This window comes from Epinephelus lanceolatus, chromosome 23 (genome assembly GCF_041903045.1).
Source record: "Epinephelus lanceolatus isolate andai-2023 chromosome 23, ASM4190304v1, whole genome shotgun sequence".
NCBI classification, from domain to species: Eukaryota; Metazoa; Chordata; class Actinopteri; order Perciformes; family Serranidae; genus Epinephelus; species Epinephelus lanceolatus.
In genome coordinates, this window is record NC_135756.1 from 33,327,076 (window position 1) to 33,352,223 (window position 25,148).

The 25,148-nt window shown below is 40.8% G+C and overlaps 1 protein-coding gene across 1 annotated transcript; it reads left to right on the plus strand.

Annotated features, from left to right (window-relative positions):
* The first annotated feature begins 2,403 nt into the window (after positions 1–2,403).
* rint1 (RAD50 interactor 1) lies at positions 2,404–24,432 on the plus strand. Its single transcript, XM_033614153.2, has 15 exons — positions 2,404–2,669; positions 2,806–2,931; positions 3,824–3,939; positions 4,196–4,369; positions 4,501–4,641; positions 6,965–7,154; positions 8,738–8,848; positions 8,933–9,158; positions 9,822–9,959; positions 11,475–11,569; positions 11,924–12,028; positions 17,063–17,283; positions 19,016–19,196; positions 21,233–21,351; positions 23,298–24,432. The coding sequence occupies exons 1-15, from the start codon at positions 2,448–2,450 to the stop codon at positions 23,509–23,511; spliced, it is 2,379 nt and encodes a 792-aa protein (XP_033470044.2). The 5' UTR covers positions 2,404–2,447; the 3' UTR covers positions 23,512–24,432.
* The last annotated feature ends 716 nt before the right edge of the window (positions 24,433–25,148 follow it).

A 25,148-nucleotide genomic window follows, 5' to 3' on the forward strand; every position in this document is an offset into this window, starting at 1 on the left:
CATTAATTCATTCATTTTCTGGAACTGCTTATCCTGTGATCCACAGGGGTGCTGGAGCCTATCCCAGCTGACATTGGGTGAGAGCTGGGGTACACCCTGGACAGGTAACCAGACTATCACAGGGCTGACACATAGAGACAGACAACCATTCACACTAACATTCTCACCTACAGCCAATTTAGAGTCACCAATTAACCTAACCTGCAAGTCTTTGGATTATGGGAGGAGTACCTGAAGAAAACAATGGAGAACATGCAAACCCCACATACGTAGAGGGCCCCTGGCTGGCTGGTGGAACCCTCTTGATGGGAGGCAACAGTGCTATCCACTGCACCGTGCTGTGGGTCTATTGTCAGATTTACCTATTGCAATAACATTTTTAAAAAATTGTCTAGCTGCATCAAGTAATTCCAATGTAAATTAAATCAAATAAAACTCAGATGAACAGACTATGAGAATTTATTTGGCTTACAGAATTTACATAATTTGCTTAGATATAGTTTATGTAATTACTGTTGATAAGTTCTATGTATTTCAAATATGTAGATTTACTGAATGTGTGTTACTCAGTCAATAGAGCTTTGTAAAGGTTTGTTTCTTAAAAACTGGATAATACATATGTAGACTGACATTTTTTTCTTGGTATTAGAAATATATTAAAATATTGTGTGGATATTTACACACACCCTATGGGGTGGATAAAGATGTGACTTTATATATTTTATACAATCAGAGTATCTTGTCATAAAAAAATTAGAATAACAATACTTCTGCCATAAAGACAAACTGAGCAGGTTTATTTGGGGTAGTGACAGCAACATGCTGCCGTAGGCGCACATGCACGTTTCACTCACTGAAAGTTTCGGTGATGACAAGAGGTTGGAGCTCCACGTGCCTCTGCTGCACGTTAACACACACACACACACACACACACACACACACGCACAGACAGGAACTTAGTGTTGTTGGGCAGATGCTTTCATCTTGTCATATTCAGACTGACCTGCAGAGTAACAGGGTGACTGTTACAGCCATACATGCCCACAGGCCAGCACCCTCACAGGCTCTGGCCTTTCACTCCATTTTTACAAGAAGTTCTCCTGTGATGGCTGACCGGCGACTGAGGTTACCATATTGAAATATAGTTTTGTTCCTATGCAGTAATTATAATATATATAAATCCCACCCAATATCCCCCCAATATTCAAATAAAAGCAGAAAAAAAGTCTACAAAATATTATTATAACTACCGGAATTATTATTTATTGTTGTAATATTATGATGCATTGCAGTTCTGTGTGTGCTTTGTCAAAGTGGTGTACCCTCAGCAGAAGCCATTGCTTGACTGCTGAGGGTAGACAACCATTGTCAAACACTGTGCTCAGTTTCATTACTTCCATGTATTGAAAGGTGGAAAACTAGAATGTAGGCTAATATGACTGTTGTGTATCACTGCTGATTGTTACAGTTTTTGTTAAGTGTTAGTGTGTTCTAAAAAAGTCATAAAAAACTCATAGTGTTCACTTTTTCTGTGCAGCCCTTAATCATACGCTGGTTCCTTAAAATGGCAGTCATCAAAAGTTTGAGAACACCCGATATAAGATTCAGCCCTAAAATGGTCCATTAAGCCAGGGACAGGGGTTGTAAATTAGCTATGGCTCAAAACCTGTATGCATTGCATCTACTTTTAATTTCACATATGAAGCAATGCTTTGTGCATTTGTCCTTATCAAATTAACAAGTAAATATATAATTCTTTAACAACAATGATAATCATAACAATAATTGTTATCATTATTATTATTAGTAGTAGTCGAAGGGGTTGTAGTAGTAGTAGTAGCAGTGAAGTAGTGAGTAGCAGTGACACCTAACAGGAGAAGTTGTTATGGAAAATGAATTAAGGTTTTATATTTTTGTCTTGTTAGATTCTGTGTGAAACCCCAAACTAAGATAAAAAAATAGTATCATTTATATTTAATATCTATATATATCTATCTATATCTATCTATCTATCTATCTATCTATATATATATATATATATATATATATATATATATACATACAATGATTATTGTATGTATGTGTGTATATATATGTGTGTGTGTGTGTGTGTGTGCGTGTGCGTGTATACATTCTAACAGGATAAGCGTTCATGTTAAATTTAATGAATGTTTTATATTCATGAAATAACATGAAAATAATATATATACAGAGAGAGAGAGAGAGAAAGGGAATGGATCTGTTGACGTGTAGTTTGTGACGTACAGCTAGTCTCTCCGGTGTCGACGTGCTCAATGTGGGCTTGTTTTAGTTTTCGGCGTGCCCCGCAGAGTAGGCGTAAGAGAACATACAGAGTACGGTGCGACTGACCGGTCACGTATAACCAAAACAAGCGCCTCCCTCCTGTACCATCCCAGCAAGTTTGTTGACGGCTGTAGAAAGCAAAGATGGCGGCGCCCACAACAGTGCAGCAAACGATGAGCAAACGGACAGACAATATTTTAAACCCCGTTTACACAAGCAGCCAAGACAGCGAGTGTTTCTCAGCAGACTCGGACTATTTAGTGGAATTCCTGGAGAAGGAGGTCGGCAGCGACCTGAAGTCTCTGAAGAAAGTCGGCGAGATGCTGGACAGACTGAGAGAAGAGAACACCGTGCTGGAGGAACAGGTGAAGGGACAGTTCACTTGTTTATCGGGAGCAGTAAAAGTACTTAACTTTAGCTCGCAACTGACCACATCACCTGTGTAACCTGTGTCCGTTACTGCATGAGATGTAAACAGTGACTGTCATTTGTGTCATTCAGGTTGTGACTGTATCCAGTTCAGTTCCTCCTCAAGTTTCTGCAGCTCTGTCTGCTGCTGAGGAGGCAACATGTTCCTTGCAGGAGCTGCTACAGAGAGAGAGACTCATCTCCAACAAGCTGCACCAGGTACACATTGCACCAAGACAGCAGTCTGTGATCACCCACTGATAATGACCTATCATTCTGTTACAAATGTCATCATCTTCCTCTGACTACTGTCAAAGGTTGTGTTTAAGACTATTATTGATTGATATTTGGAATATCTTGTGTCTCGAGCTGGATACTGTCGCAAATACTGGGGTCAATACTATATTTGCAGTTCACTGATAATACCCAAGTACAAATATCTGTAACTGAAATCACTAATTTATTCAGTGAGCCAGATTTTCCTATATAATCATTTTCTCCCAGTTGGGAGAAACAGCTGTACAGTAGTGGAATTTGAGTGACCCTCAAAATATGAGTTAGACAAAACATTAGCACAGTATCCACTGTGTTGGAACATCTATTATAAGGTCTCTACAAAAGTTTTTCATAATACAGTCAAATAAATAAAAACCCTATTTTTAAAAAGTGTTTTAAAGCAAAAAAAAAATCTGACCAAAGTAAGAGACTAAGAACCTAGTTAAATATGAAATGAGATTCAATATGCAACCAGCTACTGTTACTGGAAAGCAGCAAACATGCTTCATTACATAGATGCATGGAAGCCCCTGTTAAGTAGAGGTGGTAGGGCCTTTTGCATATCTGTGCCCAGGGGCCCATTGTGTTTGCATGCTCTGCTTGTGTCAGTGTGGGTTTTCTGTGGTGAAACTGCCACATGCATTGCAACTCTGTAACAGTCCTGCTATCTCTGACAAACTTCATAACCAAATGCTACAGTAGTTTTACTCTTACAGAAAGATGAAGCAAACAGTAGTCCAGATTCCATCTCTGACAGAGACTATAAAGTCCTTTCACTGATGCCAGTCTATGGTATAAGCAGTTGTTTGTCTTCATTAATGATTTCATTTTCCAGCACCTACAGGGGGCCCAGCCTTGGATGGATAATCTTGGCCAGACGCTTAGCCAAGTCGACACTATAGAGAGACACGTGAAATACCTACGCTGCCTTCAGCATATAGAGGAACTCAGGTACTGTAAACAAGGCCAAGGAGATAAAGACAGGAGAGTAACATGACAGACTTGTGAACATAAATAGACAATGTAATATAACGAATACAGAATTTTGAAAGAAAAGCACAAGCTGACTTGTTGCATAGTTGAGTTCTAAGATGTTCCACGTAATAGCATGTGTTCCATGCAGGGATGGGCACAGGTAGTCATATCTGCAATTACTCTAATACTGAGGTCATGCGATAATAGCCATGTATTGTGTGTGTGTTTGCAGTGCTGCGGTCCAACAGTGTCTGATGACCAGCAGTGTCTGGGAGGCCATACGGGCAGTAGACAGCATGGCTGCACTGGATGCTGGACTCAACCAGTCTGGATGTTCTCACCTCCAGGACTTCCTCCGAGAAACACTACACTTCTGGCATAAGATCATCAAAGACAGACTGGCCAGGTAAAGCCCCACCAAACACTCCAACCCCCACCTGGACCTGGCTTTGTGTGTAAATCTGTCGCAGGTCAGAAATGCATCATCATTCTGTGCTCAGTATATGAGCTCTGTCCTTATCTTCTATTCTTTCCTAGTGATTTTGAGAAAGTGTTGACTCAGCTTCACTGGCCAATCATCTCGCCTCCTACTCAGTCACTGACGCCCACGGCCAATGGTCAGGAGATTAACAGCCAGCTGGAGCTGCTCGTCACGCAGCTGCTTGCCCTGCAGACCTCGTATCCTTCACTTTGGTCTTCCATGTATTTATTTTATATGATAAAATTCATTACAATCTCCATCTCTGATTAGTTAAATAATAATATGCAACTCAATGTATTGGCTAATATGCTTTGGAAGATGTAACATGGGTCTAGAGAGATGTCAATGTATGCTGATAAATCCCCTACTTTAGATCAAAATATTGACATTGGGTGGATTTCCGTGAAATTAATTATCCTGATGAATCCTACTGACGCTGACGATCCCGTGACTTTTCACCAGGAGCCACCAGGGGGTCAAAGTTTTCAGTTATCAATGTAATATCTTCACATTCACCTGATGGTTTACCATAAAACGTGGTACAGACATCCATGGTTTCTAGATAGAGGGCCCTATTTAAGTGATCTATAGAGCATGGCTTAAAGTGCATGGCACAGTTTCATTCAAGGTGTGTCCGACTCCACTTTGCTCATTAAACGACACATAATCTGAGCGCAAAGTAGGTGCAAGGGGCAGAGGGGTTGTATTTAGTGCCTTAATAATTTATACTTTGTACTATAACTGGTGCACTGCTATTTACATGATGGATTGGTCAAGCTGGAGAAGCGAGCGGTTTTCTGCTGAGAGTAATGCAGTAAGAGCAGTATGTCACTGCAGTAAATATTGTGGGACATTTAAGCAGCACAACTAAAAACTGTACCTTTAAACTTGACAGGGGAAACAGAACTTAACTTTAGCTTCTGAAATGCTCAATGAAGTTACGCTGCTCCTTGTGTATAAATGTGCACAGCGTCTCACTGAATGGGGAGTCAGACAGCAGCTCTGCACTGCTCTCTGCTACGTTCACATTTTACAGCATGTCATTAATATCTTTCTCATTAATGATGTATTATTTTACACACCTGCAACCCCCACCTGTGTCCCTGTGTGTGTGTCACAAACATAAACATATAAAATGTATTATTATTATTATTATTAATAATAAACAGAGTGTACACAGGTGGGGATCCCGCTTTACTATCTGAACAATGCGCCCTTTAAATAGCAGGAAAATACTGCACCATTCTGAACTTAGACCAGGTATTTGATGATCAACAGTGCAATTGCTTTCTGCTGCCTCAAAATAGCAATGCACCTGACCACACCTCAGTCGAAGACCTACATGCCTATGGGTGCACAGATAGGCAGGGCTGCTTACACTGCATAGGCGCTGGCTGTGAAAATGACAACTGTGTTGATCCAACACAAGCACTGGGTGATAAAACGACTATGTATGATTTATCGATATATTTTCAAGCAAGATATAGATATAGACAATACCGTATAATCGATATAGGGTCAAGTTGCGTTACATAAAGCTGTTCTTGGAAAAAAACATGCCAGTGTGCATCTCTCCTCTCTCACACTCTCTGCACAGCTCCGCCCCTACTCACTGACTCACTCACATGTTCTCCAGCAACATTGAGAGAGACACAGTGCTGCTACTTTGTTTAATCTGTCTGTTCATTAGTCTACAGTATGACATCAGTCTATATGTTGCTCATGCTACACTAAATCAGTCTGTGAGATGAATGAAATGACGACAGTAGCACACGTGCAGTACAGTGCTGCGCTGCATGTGTGGAGGATAGAGCTGCTTGATTCTGTCAGGTGAGTGTTTGTTTGCTAGTTTGTGTGTGAGGTGGATCATGGCACATCGCCAGTCTTCTTGGTAGTTGTAGTCTAATGTGTGACATTGAAACAGTGCCTGTATGCAGACGATAGATGTGTTTCAAAAAATACAGAGACTACACAGATGTTTCATATACGATGTATATAAGATGTATATAAAGCAGACAAAGTGTCTTTCGCACTTTCCCTCCCTCGGCCTCTCTGTTGATGCTATGTGCATTAATAAGATTAATAGCCTAAATCCATAAAAATATTTCCATCATTTTCCAGCACTAGATTCATTTGAAAAGCCATGGAAAATAACTTTTTAACCTGTGAATCCTGAATTCATGCATGTATTGTACTTCACAAATGAGGCTACCACATCACCAGTAAGTAAAGCGCTTTGGATAAAAAAACAATATGAATACAACCTTTGTATTTAAAAAATTTGCCTTGATGTTCTGGATGAAGATTTGCTGCAAAAAAGAGCTGAATACATATTGCTCTTTGACATACATGCATTGTACAACTTTTAAATCATCTGTGTGTTTGTGAACACACTGATGACACTAATGTAGTGGGTGACATTAACTGACATGAAACAGGTTTTCAGCAGGACTGAGGACGACGGGGTTTCAGAACACTGCAGCTGCTCCAGTGTTTGGTTTCTTTAACTTCTCCTTGCAGTGATGACCTCATATCCCAAAGGGCTTCGGCCTCTTCTCAAGGCGTGCCCTCTACCCAGCCTGCTTCTTCAGCCATGCCTCCATCCAAAGCTGCCCCTCTCTGTCTGCCCATCCAGATCATGCTGCAGCCACTCAGCAAGAGGTTCAGATACCACTTCTACGGGAACAGACAGACCAACTCCCTCAGCAAGGTCTCACACACAGAACACACATCACATAAACACACAGTCAGACTCAGTAATGTCAGACTTACACTTTATGCACACCACTGAAACCAAATGCAAAAACTTTAGTTAATGTGTATAATCCTAGCAAGGTTAGACACATAGACGTGTCAAAAATACTCATAACCCTGATAAGGAAGTGCTCAAGGGGTACTATGGATCTTTTGGATTGGGGTTGTATGAGGTACTTATCTATAGTCAGTGTATTACATACAGTAGATGGCAACTGGCACATCCCCAGTTTGGAGAAGCAGATGGGACTCGGGAGTACTGCCGCAGAAGCTGAGCAATAAACTGCTGTGGATGGAGTCAGCAACAAAACATATGTTAGCTACTTAAAAAAAAATCCTACCCCAAAAAATCGATATCAGTTGAAGTATGCGGTCTATTAGGAATAATTTCACAGGTTTACATTTCTGTCGGACAGCCCTTGTCAACAGGGAAGATGTTAACGGCTTCAGTTCCCCATCTTGTCAAAGCCACCAGACTTAATTGAGAAAAACAGTAATTTAAGCTCCCAGAGCCAAGAAGCTGCTGGTCTACCGCTGCCTCGATCAGTTAGTTTGATTGTGTATTGTGTGACTTTGGTGAATTTGAACTAATCACCTTAAACGCCAAAAGTCACACATAACACAAAATAACTGATCGAGGCAGCAGTAAACCAGCAGGTTTAGTGTTCAGCGATGTTAAATTCCTGATTTTCTCAATGCAGACTGGCTTTCAAGAGAACGATATAACAGCTTCAGTTCCCTTTAGAAATCGCTGTTTGACGGTGAGGCAAAGCAGTGAAAATATTCTAAATATAGTATACGCTTAAAGTGATAATGATTTTTAGGTGATTAAAATTTGTTTTGTTGCTAACACCTCCACAGCAGTACATTGCTTAGCTTCAGTGTCCCCTAACCACCCCTGGTACTCTGCCGGAGTACCAGGGGCACAGTGTTTTGGAGAGTGCAAGGGGCATGAAGTATCGGTTGGGGTACCATGGACACAAACTGAGAGTGGGTACGCAGGACCGGCTGGTGCGCCAGGTTCCAGGGGGTGCTCCAGGCTGGAGGATTGGGGCCGGAGCCCTGGAGAACTCGAGGGTTTGGGGTTGGAGCCTCGGAAGGGAGGGTAGGGTTAGGATCAGGGCCCTGGAAAGGGGAAGGTTAGGTGGGGCCAGGCCAGGGACGGAGGGCGGCCTCCAGGACTTTGGCCTGATAGAAGGCTCCCCAAGGGGCCAGGGTAGAACCTGGTGGCTTGACTCTGGGGCTGGAGCTAAGGTGGGGTCTTGGGAAGGGGCCTATGGGCACTTGGAGGGTAGCATCCGGGTGACCACATGTCATACAGGCTAGTTATGTTTTGGGCATAATTAAACCTTTACTTATGAAAGTTGTCATAAACACTGCCAGCAGCGAGTGCTGCAACCTTCGGTCTTTGGACCTTGTCTAGATACTGGATAACTGAATCAGAGAGAGATTCTGAACCCCCTACAGAAAATAACAGTGGAAAAAAAGTCTCTGGCAAAGCTTAACAATATCTCAAACTCCTGTCTGTGCATCTTTCAGCCGGAGTGGTACCTCACACAGGTTCTGATGTGGATGGGGAACAGCTCAGCTTTCATGGAGGAGAAGATCCAACCTATCCTAGACCGAGCTGGGGCCACCATCAGTGCCATGGTAAGCTGGTCCATACTTTAATGCTTCGATCTCCTCTGGTTGAGTGAAGTCCAAACAGGTATTTTGATGTTGTTGTCTGTGCAGGTGGAGCTGTGTCGAGGCCTACTGACTCTGGTCCAGGAGAAGGTGGCCAGTGACGCTTCCCGGCTGCTGTACGACGATGCCCTCTTCTGTCACTTGGTGGAGGAAGTGCTGCAGTTTGAGAAGGAGCTGCGAAGCAACCACTCATACCCAGCAGTGCTGCCTGGTCTGCTTCACCTCCTGCTGGAAGACGCAATCCTTCAGAAGTGGCTCACTGTGGAAAAGAAGAGTAAGTACCAGGGTACCTAGCTGCACAGTTTAATGTGCAGAACTCTTATCTCACTCCTGCTTTTGCAGCGGTGTGATTGGCCTAAATTTAGAGCGCTATTTAACCCCTTCCCAACAAGCTAGCATGACATGGTTGGTACCAATGGATTCCTTAGGTCCTCCAGTTTCATATGATAATAGGTATCTCGCTACACAGAAAAATATCAAGGGTTAGCACGATGCTAAAAATATCACAAACACTTTACATACCTTTTGCTTACACACTGCTGTTACTGGTGTTATTTTACTTTTGTATTCATGTAAGTTTCTTTTTTAATTTCAAGATCTGTGCATCTCACAGCACTAACAGACTGTATTGTACATCTGCATTCATTTCATTTTCAGGTAAATGGTTGTTACATCAACAAAAATATACTTGGTAGAGTAAGATGATAGCCAATCCAACTGTAGCTTGCTAACTTGCTGATATGCACAAAACTCAAAATGTATAAAAAAATAAAAGATCACCATGTCAACAGTGGAACAGAAATGGAGATTAATGTACAGTCAGCAATATCTAATCCCAAACAAACCTAATACTAGTCACATGTTCAGACATGCAGTTTGCACGGCCTCTGTAAGAACAGTGAAGGAGCATCCTAACCCTTCGTTCCTCTGCATACAGTGGCAGTGGAGAAGATGGATGCCATGCTGTCGGCTGAGGGAGCCTGGAGCTCTCAGTACAAAGATATCAGTGACATGGACGAGCTGAAGGCTCCAGATTGTGCTGAGACTTTCATGACTCTTCTACAGGTCATCACTGGTAAGACTACATATTATTTAAGTCACTGTCGGTATACTTTTTTATTTGGTAATGCATTAAATATCTACATGTAAAACAGCAGGTGCGTAAGCTTTAAGTGGCATTGTATTTGAAAACATACAGAAATTTAATTTATACATTTTTTCTACAACTGCATTAATTTCTACACTCTTACAAACTGTCATTTGTCCAGCAGTGCTTAAGGGGTGATTTACGAGCACACACTTACTGATCATCATTTGAAAAGCTCAGTATCTCTCTATTTATGCTCTCAAAAACTTTGACACCACAAATAACTAATGAGACAACTAGGATTTGTACCCAGGTTCATCATAAACTCTGACATATTGATCTCCCTGTAATGAAGCAGAAAAATAACTTAATTAAAGCCTGAATTCTTTATTAATTTGCAACATGTTAGTCTGGAGGTTTAAACTCGTGTCCTCTCACAGAGTCGGTGATTACAACTAAACTTTTATGTCAGTCAGAGAAAACTAATCTGAGTTCAGACTTTTTACTTACAGCACAGCTACACTCACAGATAACTGAGCCTCCTGCTGTATACTGCACTAAGAGGTCAGAGACATAGCTGGGAGAGAGACCATAAAGAGCCTTGATAGTAATCAGTAAAACCTTAAAATCTATTCTAAAACATACTGGGAGCCAGTGTAAAGAGGCTAAAACCGGACTGATGTGATCATGTCTCTTGGTTCTGGTTAAAAGCCTGGCAGCTAAATAATAGATTTTTGATTCAGACAAGAAGAGAGGCTGTTGCAGTAGTCCAGGTGTGAAGAGATGAAGGTGTGTATAATTGTCTCTGTGCCAAGTTAGAAGGGGAAATAAGTACAAGGAGAATACGGGGCATCGGTAGCGTAGTGGATAGTGCCGGCGCCCCATGTACAGAGGCAATGCCTTGCTGCAGTGGTCGCAGGATCGAGTCTGGCTTACAACCATCTGCTGCATGTCAACCCCTGCTCTCTCTCTCACCCTGTTTCACTCTGCCCTGTACATTAAAGGCAAAAAGCCCCCAAAAAATAATCTTTAAAAAAAAAAAGTACAAGGAGAATATAATTGGTATATAAAAAATATATGCAATTTTTATCAAAAGACTGAGACTAAACGAAAATCAGGTGCCAAAAAACACCTTAGTGTCTCTCTGATAGGCAAAGATATGCTATTTGCAAAAATATTATATAGGATAGCATTAGGTGGTACTAATAGACTCAGTATTTTAAGCATTTGCTGACCTGAATCTTTAAAGGCACCATGTGGAGTGATCTTGTGAGCAGATACACCTATTGTAGCTGTATATATATATACATATATACACATATACATATTTTGAAACCTATATTATTTATGTTCATGTTGCCAGCTAGCGGTCGATTAATTAAAGCAGCAGCATTACTCCATAGCTTCACCAGTAATTTCACAGGGATACCTTTAAAGCATGATAGATGTGACAAAATATTCTGAGTAAAAGTCTTGTGTTTCTTGTCATCCTGCTGCACTCAGAGCGGTACCGGGCCCTGCCCTGTCCTCCTGCACAACTCAAATTTCTGGACCTACAGAGAGAGCTGGTGGATGACTTCCGCATACGACTCACCCAGGTACTAATGCCAGAAAGACTGTGGTATTAATGAATGAAAGACAGTTAGAGTGGACCTCTAATCAATGATTTTTTTTTACCAAACCATAACATTAGAAGCATTTACACAATTCACAACCACTTTAAGTGGGTTGTGTATTAAAGACAGGTAGGCTTAACAATCTTTTTAAAACTCTTTGAAGAATCTCTTATGTTATGTCATGGTTATTATGTTGCACTGTTATCCGTTGTCCTATTGCCTTTTTTTTGTTTTTTAATTGTTTGAGCAGCAGTTTATGGACTGAAATCAGTTAGAATACTTAAAGAGAGAAATGACTGATTCAGAGGTGGTTAATATATTTTTTTGTTGCCCCAGGTGATGAAGGAGGAGTCTCGTTGCCCTCTGGGTGCTCGTTATTGTGCCATCCTTAATGCTGTTAACTACATTTCCACCATCCTGGGAGACTGGGGAGACAATGTGGTGAGTGGAGTTTACTGAATATTTTATTTCTACTTTTTTTTGCCACAGCAGCAGCAGGATGTTGCCATGGATGGACAGTTCTTAATTGTCACTCATCTATCAGTACCCCAAGCCCTATGTTTTTATATGAAAGCTAATGTCAATGGGAAAAATCTTATCTAAACAAAGTCAGTACTGTCCAAGGGTCTCTGTTATAAGCATTAGGTATACATAGTGGGGTTCCTAATAATCTACTCAGAATCCTGATTCAAAAGGCATTTAATTAGGTTGTATATTGTGCAGTTGCTGTAGTTTATCAGAGCATCTCAGTACTATAATATCTATCACTGAATTTAACCATTGTATGTAATGAATGTAACCATCATTCCCTCACTGTTATACAAATAGTTACTCAAAACTGCGACAAAAATGTAAGAAAAGGTAAGAGGATAACTTAATGTACTGTATTTCTAGAACCTACAGTGAATATTGAAACAGTAATATAATTTCGAAAAAAATAAAAACAGAAATTTGTCTGACTATTTTGCATTACCATAAATACAAACTGACCTGGGCGAGGTATGAACGTCATGCTGCTTAGGGCACTGAATTGATGGGGGAATTTATGCCTCTGTGCTGGCGACAGCCGTGGAAGCATTATGTGTTTGGGTTGTCTGTCTGTCCGTGCCATTCTTGTGAATGCTAAATCTCAAGAACGCCATGAGGGAATTTTTTTTTAATTTGGCACAAACATCTACTCAAGAACTAGTCTCGCTCACCAGACCTTTCTCAAGAAAAGAAAGGTCTGGCTGCTCCGACTCTCACTTTAAGATTGGAGGAAAAAACGCCCCGGCTTTTTTTATTTCTTTCAACCAATCACAATCGTTCTTGGCGGTGCCACAGCAACGGTGCGCTTGAAAACCATAGACATATATACATAGACCCCGCATTGACTGCCGCTGCCTATTGGAGCCGACGTCCTCGCCGGCCGCCATCTTGGATGGGTCTCGCTTCGCCTCCACAGTGCATTCACTTCTATTGAGGAAGGAGCTGTATGCACAAGTAAAATAGAATAACTCACTGAATTTTCAACTGATTTTCACGTGGTTTGGTTTGTTACAAACGGCACACATGTAGTTATGATACAGGATGCTTTCGTACATTAAAAATGCGGGATTTCATGCTTTAATACTTTCTGCAGATAGCAACAGCATGTTATTTAGATCACAACACAGTTCTTTTATTCACCTCAACCCCAGAGTGGGATATATATATGTATATATATGTATATATATATATATATACAGTATTTATATACTGTATAAACATACTGTATAAACACCATATACACAATACAAAACACAGTATAGCATATTATGTATAGCATAATATGTAGATCTGAGGTTTGCTGAAACTGTCAGCTCCTTTAAATCAGGGCTAAAAACACTATTGTTTACTGAAGTGTACTCTTAGATTAAATACTTACCTGCTGTATTCTGCTGCCCGTACTTTTTGACTACACACTGCTGATTTATGCCTTTTATTATTTTACTTCTTTTCTTATCCTGACGGTTCAATGTATTGAGCCTGTTTTTATTTTATGTTACTGTATTTTATTATTATCACTATCATTCTCAATTTCTATTTCCCTTTTCAATCGACTGTTTTTATTGTTTTAAATTGTGTCTTGTTGCTTTTAATGTCTCTGTAAAGCACTTTGAATTACCTTGTGTTGAATTGTGCTATACAAATAAACTTGCCTTGCCTTGCCTTGCCTTGCCTAGCACACCTTTGTGCACATATTCACTTTTCCATCAGCTGTGCTGCAAATATCCCCTGCTGCTCATACTTCTGTATCTTTTTTCAAATTATCTTGACCACAGTCCCATTTTCATAGTTATAATACCAATACCAAAATTAATTTCAGTGTTTATGTAAATACTGAAAATGTTTTTTACTACTTTTGAGGGATCACAGCAGTCCCCGAATCCCCGAAAAGAAAATTTCAAAGAAGTCTGTAAGATCATCTATTTAACAAAGAATTATTAAGTCTGATGGCTGTGGGTATAAAAGAGAGTGGGTGTGTGTGAGAAATAAACTCAATCAACAATAGAGCTTTTTCTTTATTAAAATATATTAATAAATTTATTAATATGCTATACTATGTTTTGTATTGTGTATATTGTGTTTATACAGTGTATATATATCTATAGCCTATAGGTTATATATATATATACAGTACAGGCCAAAAGTTTGGACACACCTTCTCATTCAATGCGTTTTCTTTATTTTCATGACTATTTACATTGTAGATTCTCACTGAAGGCATCAAAACTATGAATGAACACATGTGGAGTTATGTACTTAACAAAAAAAGGTGAAATAACTGAAAACATGTTTTATATTCTAGTTTCTTCAAAATAGCCACCCTTTGCTCTGATTACTGCTTTGCACACTCTTGGCATTCTCTCCATGAGCTTCAAGAGGTAGTCACCTGAAATGGTTTCCACTTCACAGGTGTGCCTTATCAGGGTTAATTAGTGGAATTTCTTGCTTTATCAATGGAGTTGGGACCATCAGTTGTGTTGTGCAGAAGTCAGGTTAATACACAGCCGACAGCCCTATTGGACAACTGTTAAAATTCATATTATGGCAAGAACCAATCAGCTAACTAAAGAAAAACGAGTGGCCATCATTACTTTAAGAAATGAAGGTCAGTCAGTCTGGAAAATTGCAAAAACTTTAAATGTGTCCCCAAGTGGAGTCGCAAAAACCATCAAGCGCTACAACGAAACTGGCACACATGAGGACCGACCCAGGAAAGGAAGACCAAGAGTCACCTCTGCTTCTGAGGATAAGTTCATCCGAGTCACCAGCCTCAGAAATCGCAAGTTAACAGCAGCTCAGATCAGAGACCAGATGAATGCCACACAGAGTTCTAGCAGCAGACCCATCTCTAGAACAACTGTTAAGAGGAGACTGCGCCAATCAGGCCTTCATGGTCAAATAGCTGCTAGGAAACCACTGCTAAGGAGAGGCAACAAGCAGAAGAGATTTGTTTGGGCCAAGAAACACAAGGAATGGACATTAGACCAGTGGAAATCTGTGCTTTGGTCTGATGAGTCCAAATTTGAGATCTTTGGTTCCAACCGCCGTGTCTTTGTGAGACGCAGAAAAGGTGAACGGATGGATTCCACATGCCTGGTTCCCACTGTGAAGCATGGAGGAGGAGGAGGTGTGATGGTGTGGGGGTGTTTTGCTGGTGACACTGTTGAGGATTTATTCAAAATTGAAGGCACACTGAACCAGCATGGCTACCACAGCATCCTGCAGCGACATGCCATCCCATCCGGTTTGCGTTTAGTTGGACGATCATTTATTTTTCAACAGGACAATGACCCCAAACACACCTCCAGGCTGTGTAAGGGCTATTTGACCAAGAAGGAGAGTGGTGGAGTGCTGCGGCAGATGACCTGGCCTCCACAGTCACCGGACCTGAACCCAATCCAGATGGTTTGGGGTGAGCTGGACCGCAGAGTGAAGGCAAAGGGGCCAACAAGTGCTAAACACCTCTGGGAACTCCTTCAAGACTGTTGGAAAACCATTTCAGGTGACTACCTCTTGAAGCTCATGGAGAGAATGCCAAGAGTGTGCAAAGCAGTAATCAGAGCAAAGGGTGGCTATTTTGAAGAAACTAGAATATAAAACATGTTTTCAGTTATTTCACCTTTTTTTGTTAAGTACATAACTCCACATGTGTTCATTCATAGTTTTGATGCCTTCAGTGAGAATCTACAATGTAAATAGTCATGAAAATAAAGAAAACGCATTGAATGAGAAGGTGTGTCCAAACTTTTGGCCTGTACTGTATATATATATATATATCCATCCCACTCTGGGGTTGAGGTGAATAAAATAACTGTGTTGTGACCTAAATAACATGCTGTTGCTATCTGCAGAAAGTATTAGAGCATGAAATCCCGCATTTTTAATGTACGAAAGCATCCTGTATCATAACTATATGTGTGCCGTTTGTAACAAACCAAACCGCGTGAAAATCAGTTGAAAATTCAGTGAGTTATTCTATTTTACTTGTGCATACAGCTCCTTCCTCAATAGAAGTGAATGCACTGTGGAGGCGAAGCGAGACCCATCCAAGATGGCGGCCGGCAAGGACGCGCTCAGGCAGTCGATGCAGCGTCTATGTATATATGTCTATGTTGAAAACTGCTACACAGCCGGAGGTGGTAGGGTGGGACTTCAGCGGGTGGCTCGTTCCACCCAATGAGAGACTGATCTATGCAGCGAACTTCCGCCCACTCAGACTACTCAAGAACTAATTAAAATATAGTGGTCAAAGGTCAGTGTGACCTCACTAAACATGTTTTTGGCCATAACTCAAGAATTATTATGCTAATCATGACAAAACTTTACACAAATGTCTAATAGTATAAGAAGATGAAGTGATGACATTTTAAATCCGAAAGGTCAAAGGTCAACTTCACTGTGACATCATAATGTTTTGCAAAAACACTTTTCTTGCTATTATTTAAAACACCATATCTCAGAAACAGAAGGGGAAACATTTGGTCACATAGTGAATTGGTGACACTATTCTGGGTGCCCATCTTAAAACTTTGCTATAGATCTTTTGTGCTGCTGGGGGGAAGATGTGTGTGAAGCATCCATGTTCTCACAGACATGGATATAAACTTGATGCAACTTGATGGGTTCGCTGAGGCATACAACTGCAAGGCTTTAATTCTAGTTTTTAAATCAGTGCCAATGCCAAAATGAAACTTCTCAAATGTTAATGTTGTCTAAACACAAGCAGCTGCAGAGGACATTTGATTCAATAAAATAAAGTCTGAAATTTGTAGAATTTTGATTTGATTCATAAGTTTTCTAATCAAACAATACATGTTGTTCTGTTCAGGACAAGAACTGTACTTTACGTTCTGTACCTTCACAAAAACAACTGTGAGAATAAGCTTTGCTGTGCTGCCCGAGAGCAGCCAGTAGAGGGTGACAGTCCTGTGTTTATTCTCTCTGCAGTTCTTCCTCCAGCTGCAGCAGGCAGCAGTGTCTCTCGGGGAGGATGGGGTACTGAAAGGCCTGGGGGTGATGGAGGTGGGTCGCCTGGCTTCTCTGGAGGGCTCTCTGTTTGAAGGTCTGTTGGCGTTGCTGGATCGACTGAAAGGTGACATGATGGGAAGACTGCTGGAATGGACAATGAGAGAAATCACAGAAAAGGCCAAACCATACAGCCAAGACAGGTGAGACATTAGTCTGTAAATGAGTAGCCTACCATATTAATGCTTCTTAACCATCAGTTTAGGACATGTTCTAACTCTATCCTACAGTCGGGATTTTAGCAAAGACAGCCCTGCCATATACTGCTGCAGCTGGTTAGAGTTAGGACAGTACTTTATAATTGAAATTCTTGTACCTCTACGCAAGTGACAGCATTGGTTAGAGGCATCATACTCGGGTTGCCAGCCCCATCCCGAATGCGATATCTCAAGAACACATTTAGTGAATTTCTTCATCATTGGCACCAATGCCCATTTGGACTCGGATTCAATTTCAGTGGTCAGAGGTCACTGTGACCTCACAAAACACATTTTTGGCCTCAACTCAAGAGTTCATATGTTAATAATGAGAAAATTTCACACAAATGTTCGTCATCTGACATTCTACTGCTCCCCTCATAATACCTACTTTGTCCATTGGATTTAAACTGATGTGGTTTTTGGGGCACTTGAATGTTTACAGTCCTTTTAGTTTAAATCTGCTAACAGTTCAGTTTTTCAGGTGTATACAGCATTCCTGACAGGTTATATGATGGTGTTGGTCAGTGTGTCTGCTTTGCATCACATTTTGCTGCAATAAAGGTATACCTGATGTTGACAAAGTTTTCCTCAGGGGAAATACATTGCAGTTGGAAAAAAAGGTAATAAATTGTAATACATGGCAATATATGTTATCACAATACAGCATATCACAGTATCACAATAATATCAAATTTTGGGTCCTCTGGCGATTCCTACCACTACTGTACAGTAGGGACTCAGACAGGATCCATGTTGTCTGCCAGTCCTAAGAGTGGATGAGTATGTATTACCTGTTTTCACAATCTGGGGCTTGCTTGTCAAAAATCAACCAGCCAGTAGCAGATGGAGTTGCCAGGACCAAAACCTCAGAGATTAAACACCAGTTTATACATACCAAATGTTTCACATGCTAAGAACAGAATATTATGCTGGGTACTGTGTCAAGACTAAAGACCTCTGAATTCAACAACTTGGCCACAATGTAGCTCATTGTCACTTTGCACAACATGAAACTTAAATTCTTTTTGTCTTTCTGAGTTTCATTTTGGAAAACTAGAGTGACTAAGTTGTTGCCCTGTGTTTGACCAATTCATTAAGATGTGCATTAGGTGGTTGAATAGGTTTGCACTTTTGTCTTTGCAGCCTCGTGGCTTCAATCTTTACTGCTGTCTTTATCACTATATGTTACTGCTTCTGAATGTTGTCCTGATGCTTACCTTTGCCCATGTAAAGCACTTGAATTGCATCTGTATTTGAAATGTGCTGTATAGACTGAGCCTCTTTGCCTTGCCTTTACACAAAGCCGTGGTTAGCTTAGTGATGACTTGACTCAAATGAAGCATTTCCAAGTGGCAGAAGTTACATAACAGTTTTTGGAAGTCGACTCAGTCCCAGATGCTGACTAAGTAAAAACAGGGCAGCCTGCAGGAGGAGACAGGTTGCTGTTTACAATGCAGAAAGATCAGTCTAATGGAGCAGTAAGAGGTGGAGGAGATCTAAAATAGTTAGGAAAGACATTCTGAACTTTGGAAATCATTGCCTATGCCTTTTTCATTGTTCAGCTTTTGTCTCCTGCATTGTTCTGAAGATAGATTCAGTTCTCCTTACAGTTTTTGTTTTGCTGATTTTACCGAACAGGCACTGACTTATTGCCTTTACTTTGTCTTTTCTTCAGGTGGCTGTCGCTACCACCCCAGCAAGACCAGTCCACCATGACCCTGTCCAGTTCAGCATGTCCCATGATGCTTTGTGTGAGGGACAGGTTGTTGAACTTTCATCAGGTCCTGAGTTTGTCTCTGTTCCAGCTGGCCTGGCAGGGCCTGGCGGAGAGACTCGACCATGTTCTCTACCAGGATGTAAGAGATTAACATGCTATAAAAACCCACTGCACTGTTTGTGTTCCATGACTGTTTGTGACAGAGCATATTAAGAACAAACATTCAAACACCCAAACATTCTACAGTGGCAAGCATAAGTTTATAGAGACATTGAAATTACAATCTAGATTTTGGTTCCTAAATGTTGGTCAGTCAGTGAGGTTTGGCTGCTTATATGACTAATTTGACTTGTCAGTGTTGGAGGGAAAATGTGGGTAGAGGTGATGGTACTTTGTCACTATCTCAAGATCCCACTGAATGACCCCTCAAAACGACAGTACTTTTATTAGAGTTGGTTAGAAGCTCTTATTGTGACTTTTTAATGTTTTTGTTTTTAGACTGTATAAAATAACGGACATAGCCACCATGACGTCACCCATTAGTTTGTGGACTCCTCTATTGAAGCGCTGAGTTTAGCATTTTGGCCGTCCCCATTCTTGGATTTTTTGAGTCAGAAGTGGCCGAGAGGGTGGAGCCAACCCTAATGCTTGCTGCTAGCTTGGTTTGCACAGTGCATTTACAGCAATGACTAACTGTGATAATGCTAATGCTATTTTTTTCCTAATGAAAAACTGACTTCATATCGTTAAGACAAAATGTACTTACTGGAAAAATTAGAGTGTTTTAGTAGAACCCAACACTGAACAATACTTTCGAAGTGACCAAAACATTTCAATCAACTTTCATGAACTAGTGGGGCAGCATAGCTCACAAAATCAAGACAATTGTTCATTTTGTGATAAAAGCACCAAATTTGGTGCATATCTAGCTTAATATGTAGAAGATATCTGGATATCAGGGCATCGCACATTGGCATTCTGATGACCATGGCGGCAAAGTCCAATATGGCTGCCACCTGAAAACCTTTTCTGCCATAACTTTAGAACCAGATGTTCTACAAATGCAAGTTTGGTGTCTATTTTATGTTTTTTTTTTGACCACGAGTAATACATTGGAATGCTTATTTTTTGATTTTGATCTGGACCCCTAAGTTGCATATTTCCAAAATGGTGGCAAACTTTTTTTAACTTCATTGGCAAATTTGCTGTCTATTTCATATCTTTAAGCATTAGAAACAAATTGGAATACTCAGACTTATAATTTATTTTAAAATCATATTATATTTTATGACCACACACCCTGAAAAAGAGCCCGACATGTTAAAGAGATAGAACTGAAAATAAACTTAAATAGTGACAGCTACACCTGTACTCTGTGAACCTGAGGTTATGCCATGGTTACGTTACCTAACCAACATGATGTTGCAGCGATTTGTCAACAGATGGCACCCACCTGTCCCTCAAAGCGGTTATGCTTTAAATTATACATAACTTTAAGCTTTAATAAAATGGAAATGGGTGAGTTATATAAAAATTATTCCACTGTACAGTTGTCATAGACAAGAATATTAGTTAGAGAGAGCAAAACCATTTTTTTTTTTTTTTTTTTAACCAGGCTTTAAACATGTTTATTGATAAATTGACCTGCTCTTGTAGTCAGCCTCAAGAGGCCATTAGAGGAACTGCAGTTTTGGCACTTCCATGCTGGCTTAATTTTTTAGTACCAGATGCCACCCTGTGGGGTGTTGGTGCACACAGCAACTACATCCAACATGATCCTGAGAGCCTTGTTGTCAGCAGCTGTAGCACACGTGCTGCAATCCACAATTATGGATTAAAACCTTACATGATTACATAAACCTTTATGCATTACATTATTGCATGAACTGACTATTCCCCACAATGATCCATAATGATCATGACTCATGAACAGTTTTTATAACAAATACACTTGATACACTTTTTTTTTTCAAGACACCAGTTGCTTAGTGTGCCCCTGGATTGCCAGTGAAAACTTACAGTAAGCAATCACTTAAACAGGGGCAGGTAAGAAAAAAAACCCTACTTACCCAACTGGCCTACTTGTTCTGTGATAGTGAAGAACTGACACTGTGGTTTCCTCACCATGCAGGTACAGTCACATAGGCTTAGTATGTCCATGTGTGTCTCTGTCAGGTGATCCTGTCGAATCATTTCAGTGAAGGTGGAGCAGCTCAGCTCCAGTTCGACATGACCAGAAACCTATTTCCTCTGTTCGGTCACTATTGCAAAAGACCTGAGAATTTCTTCAAGCAGTAAGTGTGTGTGTTTGTACAGTACAGGCCAAAAGTTTGGACACACCTTCTCATTCAATGCGTTTTCTTTATTTTCATGACTATTTACATTGTAGATTCTCACTGAAGGCATCAAAACTATGAATGAACACATGTGGAGTTATGTACTTAACAAAAAAAGGTGAAATAACTGAAAACATGTTTTATATTCTAGTTTCTTCAAAATAGCCACCCTTTGCTCTGATTACTGCTTTGCACACTCTTGGCATTCTCTCCATGAGCTTCAAGAGGTAGTCACCTGAAATGGTTTCCACTTCACAGGTGTGCCTTATCAGGGTTAATTAGTGGAATTTCTTGCTTTATCAATGGAGTTGGGACCATCAGTTGTGTTGTGCAGAAGTCAGGTTAATACACAGCCGACAGCCCTATTGGACAACTGTTAAAATTCATATTATGGCAAGAACCAATCAGCTAACTAAAGAAAAACGAGTGGCCATCATTACTTTAAGAAATGAAGGTCAGTCAGTCCAGAAAATTGCAAAAACTTTAAATGTGTCCCCAAGTGGAGTCGCAAAAACCATCAAGCGCTACAACGAAACTGGCACACATGAGGACCGACCCAGGAAAGGAAGACCAAGAGTCACCTCTGCTTCTGAGGATAAGTTCATCCGAGTCACCAGCCTCAGAAACAGCAAGTTAACAGCAGCTCAGATCAGAGACCAGATGAATGCCACACAGAGTTCTAGCAGCAGACCCATCTCTAGAACAACTGTTAAGAGGAGACTGCGCCAATCAGGCCTTCATGGTCAAATAGCTGCTAGGAAACCACTGCTAAGGAGAGGCAACAAGCAGAAGAGATTTGTTTGGGCCAAGAAACACAAGGAATGGACATTAGACCAGTGGAAATCTGTGCTTTGGTCTGATGAGTCCAAATTTGAGATCTTTGGTTCCAACCGCCGTGTCTTTGTGAGACGCAGAAAAGGTGAACGGATGGATTCCACATGCCTGGTTCCCACTGTGAAGCATGGAGGAGGAGGTGTGATGGTGTGGGGGTGTTTTGCTGGTGACACTGTTGGGGATTTATTCAAAATTGAAGGCACACTGAACCAGCATGGCTACCACAGCATCCTGCAGCGACATGCCATCCCATCCGGTTTGCGTTTAGTTGGACGATCATTTATTTTTCAACAGGACAATGACCCCAAACACACCTCCAGGCTGTGTAAGGGCTATTTGACCAAGAAGGAGAGTGATGGAGTGCTGCGGCAGATGACCTGGCCTCCACAGTCACCGGACCTGAACCCAATTGAGATGGTTTGGGGTGAGCTGGACCGCAGAGTGAAGGCAAAGGGGCCAACAAGTGCTAAACACCTCTGGGAACTCCTTCAAGACTGTTGGAAAACCATTTCAGGTGACTACCTCTTGAAGCTCATGGAGAGAATGCCAAGAGTGTGCAAAGCAGTAATCAGAGCAAAGGGTGGCTATTTTGAAGAAACTAGAATATAAAACATGTTTTCAGTTATTTCACCTTTTTTTTGTTAAGTACATAACTCCACATGTGTTCATTCATAGTTTTGATGCCTTCAGTGAGAATCTACAATGTAAATAGTCATGAAAATAAAGAAAACGCATTGAATGAGAAGGTGTGTCCAAACTTTTGGCCTGTACTGTATGTGTGATCATAAGGTTGTTGTTCCCATGTGTACCTCTTCTCTCTGTTGAAGGCAGAAATTTGCTATGCGCTTCTTAATCTGACTTTAAAAAATGTATGTACCAGCTTTATTTTATGACATCACAACCTAGTGTGTTTGTCAGAAGAACCATAAGACAAATAGCTAAGATTGAAAAAATACAAACAAAACACAGTCAATGGAAAAACTGAATTAAAAAATACTATTAAAGACTGAGAGCCTGCATTGTAATGACTTTGTCTCTCTCTCTCTCTCTCTCTCTCTCTCTCGCCACAGTGTTAAGGAAGCGTGTATCATCTTGTGTCTTAACGTGGGCTCTGCTATCCTGCTGAGGGATCTCCTTAAAGAGTCAGAAGACGAGACAAAAGACTGGGCAGGTGTAGGAGATCCTCCACCAGAGTCTGCGCTCAATGAGTTAGGAGTTTACTGCTTGGCGCCCTGTGATGTGTTGATTCTCCTCAACCTCAGAGCCTCCTGGCCTGGACAGTAACGACACACCGGTGGTGAACATTGTGCATCAAAAAATACGCCCCTGTTTCAATGTACAACCCCATACTGGCAGTGGCTAGACACACATTTGCGTTCCTGGACATGCCACCCCACGGCACTACACAAAAATGTCCATACTCAGTCTCGCTGCCCCTGAAATTAGATGCACTTTCCCTCCACTCGCTATCTGCGTGTACATACCAGCTCCCGTAGCAGGGCTCCTCTCCTCACCATGGATGCATAAAGAGAACTCTGTTGCTGTTGTTGTCTAGTGTGTGATGGAAAATAGATGGAGAGACTTGTTGAGGTTGAGAAATATCCTGAGCTAAACGACCCACAATCCTGTCATTATAAAGACAATGACCAAAAAGATGTTGCCTGGCGACTCACAGCTCTGGAGATTGGCTCTCCGGTTCAAGTTTAATTAGTGGCTGTCCACACATAATTTTAAGTTAATGCAAAGGTGGAGGAAGTGCAGATCTTTCAGTAAAAATATAATATAATATCATCTGTTGATGAGCCGCAGCGCGACACGTCCAGTGTGTGCTAAGAGGGCACTTGACGTGTGTCACGAGATGTGCTACAGTGGCGCCGGAGTGTTCTCAACTTAACAATCCTCCTGGCAGTGTTTGCTGGTGGGGAGTGTGCATCAGGTTGAACCCTTGGCAACATATTTGTCAGTAGCTTTAATTGTCTTTGTGAACAAGCCAGGTAATATTTGTTGACTTTGGACTGTTCCAGTTATAATGTTGATACTATTGTCATTATATGAACTTATTATTGTGCACTATTTCTGGGGACCCACTTACCTGTCACCACAGTTGGCTGAAGTATACCACAATAAAGCAGAAATAACATCTGTTATAATGGATTATGTAATAAACCCTGATAACCTGTAATGGTTTCAAAATACTGCTCCTGAGCAGACTGTTGTCATTTTTGCAGTGTTGTTGCATGTTTTTGGCTATAACTGAAGAATTCACATGATAATTATAACAAAATTTCGCACAAATGTCTAAAAAGATAAAATGATAAAGTGATGACATTTTATATCTGAAAAGTCAAAGGTGAGCTTCACTGTGACATCATAATGTTCTGCAAAAACTGTTATTAAACATCATAACTCAGGAACAGAAGGAGACATACTGAACTGGTGATGCTAGTCTTGAAACTGCTGATTGTTTAGATCTTTTGTGCTGCAGAGTTGAAGATGTGTGTGAAACATCCATGTTGTAGCTTCTTTGCAGCAACATCTATATTTGAAGCTTTGTCTACTGTCATGGCTACATGTGAGTCTGGACAGACATGGATGTAAACTGTAACTTGACTGGTTGGTGGGGCATACAACCATTAAGTGGTGAATCAAGTTGACTTTAACAGTAGATTTATATATCATCACACCATATTGTTTAATTACTGGTTTAAAACAAGTCATAATAAGTTCAATGGCAGAAGAACTTTGTATGTATCTTTACCCTGTCTGTCAAAGTGAGGTTTTATTTTATTAGTTATGTTGTCAAACCTACAGCAGTTTAACTTGCTTGTTTCCTACTATGGGTTCTAAAGTAACTATTAACATCATAGCCAGCTCAGATACAGTGGCATGGAAAAGTTTGGGCACACCTGGTCAAAATTTTG